The 4,478-nt window shown below is 52.4% G+C and overlaps 1 protein-coding gene across 1 annotated transcript in view; it reads right to left on the bottom strand.

Annotated features, from left to right (window-relative positions):
* Window positions 1-4,417, bottom strand: part of LRRC75A (leucine rich repeat containing 75A) — a 97,424-nt gene extending 93,007 nt beyond the window's left edge. The window contains exon 1 of the mRNA XM_009885162.1: window positions 4,154-4,417. Within this exon, the coding sequence (XP_009883464.1) occupies window positions 4,154-4,417 (264 nt within the window). The remainder of the gene's footprint in view (window positions 1-4,153) is intronic.
* Between the last annotated feature and the right edge of the window lie 61 nt (window positions 4,418-4,478).

Below are 4,478 nucleotides of genomic sequence, written 5' to 3'. Positions count from 1 at the left end.
CCCTCTCCCACCAGCCCTGTGCCGCAGGAGCAGCAGCGACAGCAGCAACAGCCCAGCAAAAACTCCACGTCGAGCCATAACCAATGGCAAATTCTTCGAGTGAAACGTAATGTGCTGGGAAGCGCCTCACCATTTCACTTGGGAAAAACGATCCGTTTGGCAGGGGAGAGGAAGAAAACATGCTTTGTTTTACAAATCCTCTCCCCAGCAGGAGAGACACTCCCAGAATTTAATATACTGACAGTGCTTGGCTGCTTTAACCACTGAAACTCAAGACTGCGTCAAAAAAAATTATTAAAAAAAAAAAGTGATGCACTATGTAATATTAAAGCCTATTCTATTCTGCAACTGGTGGTATTGGGCACAGCAATTCATCGGCACAGAGGAGCCGCAATTCTCCCACCGGTGACGGCCGGAAGGGTCAGGATACAGGATCCCAGGTTTCTCCAAGTGCTGGACACCCTCAATTAATTCAGTTTTCTCCAAGAAGGGTGAGGCCCTACAGCAGCTCCTTGCAGGAAAGCAGAGAAGATGCCAACAGGTAAATCTAGGAAGTCGCTTTAGAGCGGAGAAACTGGATTCAAAGTCATTCAGCACAAGAATCGCTTCCGTGAAAGGCAACCGGCTCCGTCCAGGTGACTAGCAAGCTTCTTGCAACCCCAAACTCCGGCCTCAATAAAACATCGAGTATTTCACTGTATTTCCACTTATCCTCCGATGTGTTTAACTGCCAAAAGCACCCCACACGCAGCGTTGGCGAGGACGGCTTACGGGAAAACACCCCTCATCCAAAGAGGGCAGCGGACGGCGCTTTTTTTTGGGAGGAGGATTTAACTTTGCAGCGTGGGGTTTGAGCTCCAGGCGGTTGACGGCGTTACCAGAGCAGAAGGAAAAAGCAACCGGTATTCTCTAGCTAAAGAACCTGTCGTTAAATCAGGCGGGCTGTGCCCCAGGAGCACGTACCCTTTCGAACGGCCGCTGCCAGCTCCTGCGCGCAGCAGTAACAGCGGTGTTATTTCGAGGGCGAGCAGCGGGATCGAATTGCCTCCGCGCTGGAGACCGCCGCTGACCTCTCCGAGGAGCGGCCTCGAAGCAAATAAGGCCGTCTGCTCTTCGCATTTTTTACCTTTTCAAACAAAAAGAAGCCCGCGTCATACCTTAGCGCTTTTATCGTCGGTTTGCGACCTCCAAGCAATTCTTGGAAGCCCTAATTAAGCCTTACGAGAGCCTATAAAGAAAACAGCGTCGCTCCCATTTCAGCGGAAGGGAGCAGGACGGATCAATTTGGTGGAATGCAAAAGGCCGTGATGGACGTTGGTGCCAGCGTGGAGCTGTCCGTGCTCTGGCATGACTTTTAAAATATGGTTTTGCTGCCCTGCCCTTGGGCCGATTATCAAACACAGCTTTTGTGGGGGCCCCCGGCAGGAGAGAAGAGAAAACCCCAAACCTCGTCTTGCAGGGGGTGGGTCAGGCAGGGCGTTATGGCAAGGGAAAGGTGGTCAGCCATAGGTTTGGCAACGTGCTCGTCCCGCTTGAAAAAAAAAAAAAAAAAAAGGATGGAGCACCTCCAAACCACAGGGATGCTGTCACCTACCCCTCGCGAGCACGCTGGGCTGGCTTCAGAACTTGGTGAAGTCAGTGGAAAGGCTCCCAGTGACCTAAATAGCTGGGATTTTCAAAAAATTAAAAAGACCAAACAAAACCGAGAGCTGGGCACCAGGTCACTAAGTTGAAAAACCCCGGTTTTGCAGCATCAGCATCATCACACATTCTGTTAGCAACTACCCGGACCAACCAACACCACAGCCCCTCTGCGGTGGATGCCATCTTCACAACTCATGAGTAGAGGTCTCTGCCCCACCACGCTCACCTGTCCATCCCCCTCTGCAGGGCGAAGCTCATCCTTCCCCCCTAAATCCACATTTTCAGGCTGGCATGCGGCAGGAGCTGAGCTCTTGACGGCTCCCACTGCCTCACAGCTCCAGCTCCTCGGGAGCCAACCGAGCATCCCTCACAGCCACTGATGCACCCCAAAAGTCAGCCCGTGCAAAACCACAGCAATCGGGATTTGTTCATTGGGGCATCCCACATTCGCTACCCAGAGGCGAGGAATAATACCGCCTCATTAAAAATGTGCTTTGAGTCTATTATAGTATCTAGGACAAAGTGTTCCCTATTTTGACACTCTAAGATATATTTTATCAGAGCAAGCTCTTCAGAAACACTCACTCACAAAGACTTATCTGACTGTAACAGGTTCCTTGCTTCCCCCAGCATTTTAAAATTAATTTCTAGCTTTTTTTTTTTTCCCTCGCCCCTTAGTCAGATGATGGGATGCCCCCATGGTCAGATTTGTCACTGGGGCAGCCGCTGTGACAGGTCCCACCTCCCTCACCCCCTGCATGGCCAACCCGCGGGGAGGGAGAGGACGGTCCAGAGCATCGCTGAGAAAAAACAGTATCTGAAGCCAGAGAGAACTTGGGAGCGACTCACGGTACTTCACAGGCACCACGATTATTTTTTTTTTTGTGGGGTGGAGGGGTGGTGTTTGATATAAACACCTTCTAAAATTAGCACCCGCCTTTCTGCCAGCTCCAATGGGCTGTCGGCGCAACGATAAGGCTTTGGCGGGGCTGAGAGGGTGCAACATTTTGGCATGGATCTGCTGCCCAACTCACGGCCACTTCTGCCCCAATGGGGTTTTCCCGGCCACGTGTTTGACCCACCGCGGCCGCACAGATCCTGCGCAGAGAGGTCATTGTCCCAAAGAGTCGTACCCCTGACTCCTGGAGAGGGGGCACGCTCATCTCGAAAAAAAGCATCTTATCTCAAGGTTGAGAGTAAATCACAAGAGCTTTCTATGAAGGAACACAAACACATATGAAACTGTTCAGATTTCTCAGCTGGATTGCTCCAAAGATAGTCCTGAGTCACGTGAAGGGGACAGGCAGAGCGACCTGGCTGATGGGGTAAATGGAAGCGTGCTCCTCGGGAGGGGGGGAAGGGGTCAGGGACATGCCCCAACCAACACATCCACTTGCTAAAAAGCTAACAGGACCAGAAAATGGGGGGGGAAATGCAAACCAACATCAAGAAGAAAACCGCAAAGCTCTGGACCAGCTGTTTTCACATGGACACACTGACACAGAGCAGATCTCTGGGGCCAGAAAGCAGCTCCCGATGCCCAGCAAAGATCTGAGCAACTTTTCCCCAGGTGGTAGAACTGGTTACACCAAACAGCTGGGTGCCTTGCAGGCTCCTTGGGAGACCAAAAAAAAAAAAAAAAAATAAACAAGCTTGAAGACAGGTCTGTTTTCAGTTTGCATGGAAAACTTGCTGGTTTTTAGAGCCCCGTGTACCCCAGAGCCTTGAAAATACCCAGCGCTTCGGTCTTTTTATCACCATCTATCAGTAGAAAAGGTTAAATGCTAATTTGCTGGATACAGAGCACTGCTCCTCGGCTGCCTCTCTGTTTGCTCACAGCAACTTTCCGTAGCGTTGCTTCTCCGCTAATGCCCAGCTCAAACAGACTTTCAAGGGGAAAGGTCTCGGGCTCCATACAATTAATTCCTCATTCTCGCACGGCGTCTCGCGTGCTCATTTCTCCGAGTCCCAGTCAACGCTACCAAAACTCCACCGAGCGATCGCGCGTCAAAAAGAACAAGATAAAAAGCAAAGCTGCCGACTGTTGGTATTTCTGAGCTGAGAAGAGCCGATTCTCAAAAGCTGCTAGCTCAAATTGCCTCAGTGCTTTTACAGAGCTGCTTTAAACACCAAACTTTCTGAAAGTTGAGTGGGAACCTCCTTGAGTGGGCTGCGCATTACTGCAAACCCCAGAGCTATCAGCGCAAGCGATGAAGGGGAAGGAGAATAACGCACCCCGCAGGGTTCCTCGCTGCAGACAATGCAAACCACCTCCCCGGGGGTTATTTTCCCCATCTCCAACACCATGACCACCCTGCAGCTCCTCAGCCGCTTCCCCAAAATTCTGCCATGAAAAGTTAGACCCGCAAAAACAGAGCATCCCCCCTCTTTGCTAGCAACCTTTCAGAACTGGGATGGTGTTTTGCTCCTAGATTGCCTTTTCCTCCCACCGCAAAAGCAGGCGCCCACCTACCCACCCACCCCCCAGGAGAAACCTGCCCATCCTCACCTGCCGCAGGTGCCTCAGCAGCTCAGTGGCCTCCTCCTGCTTCCCCTGCTTCACCAGTACCAGCATGTCCTGGATCATGCAGATGCGCCGGTGGTAAGGGGGCAAGCTGCTCCCACCACCCTTCCCAAACTTCTCGCCGGACTTCACCACGAGGGAAGCGAGGAAGTCCCCCCTTTCCCTGGGGGGGACTTTCTTGCGGTGATGGGCCGGGGGGCTCTCGCCGGCGCTGCCCGGCTGGCAGCCCTTGGTCTGCTTGGTGCCCATGGCGTGTGGCCCCGCTTCCCGCAGCCCTGGGGCTGCATGCAAGGAGGAGGGGGGGACTGGA

This window comes from Charadrius vociferus, unplaced genomic scaffold (assembly GCF_000708025.1).
Source record: "Charadrius vociferus isolate BGI_N301 unplaced genomic scaffold, ASM70802v2 scaffold54, whole genome shotgun sequence".
NCBI lineage: Eukaryota > Metazoa > Chordata > Aves > Charadriiformes > Charadriidae > Charadrius > Charadrius vociferus.
This window is presented reverse-complemented; position numbering and strand designations above follow the sequence as displayed.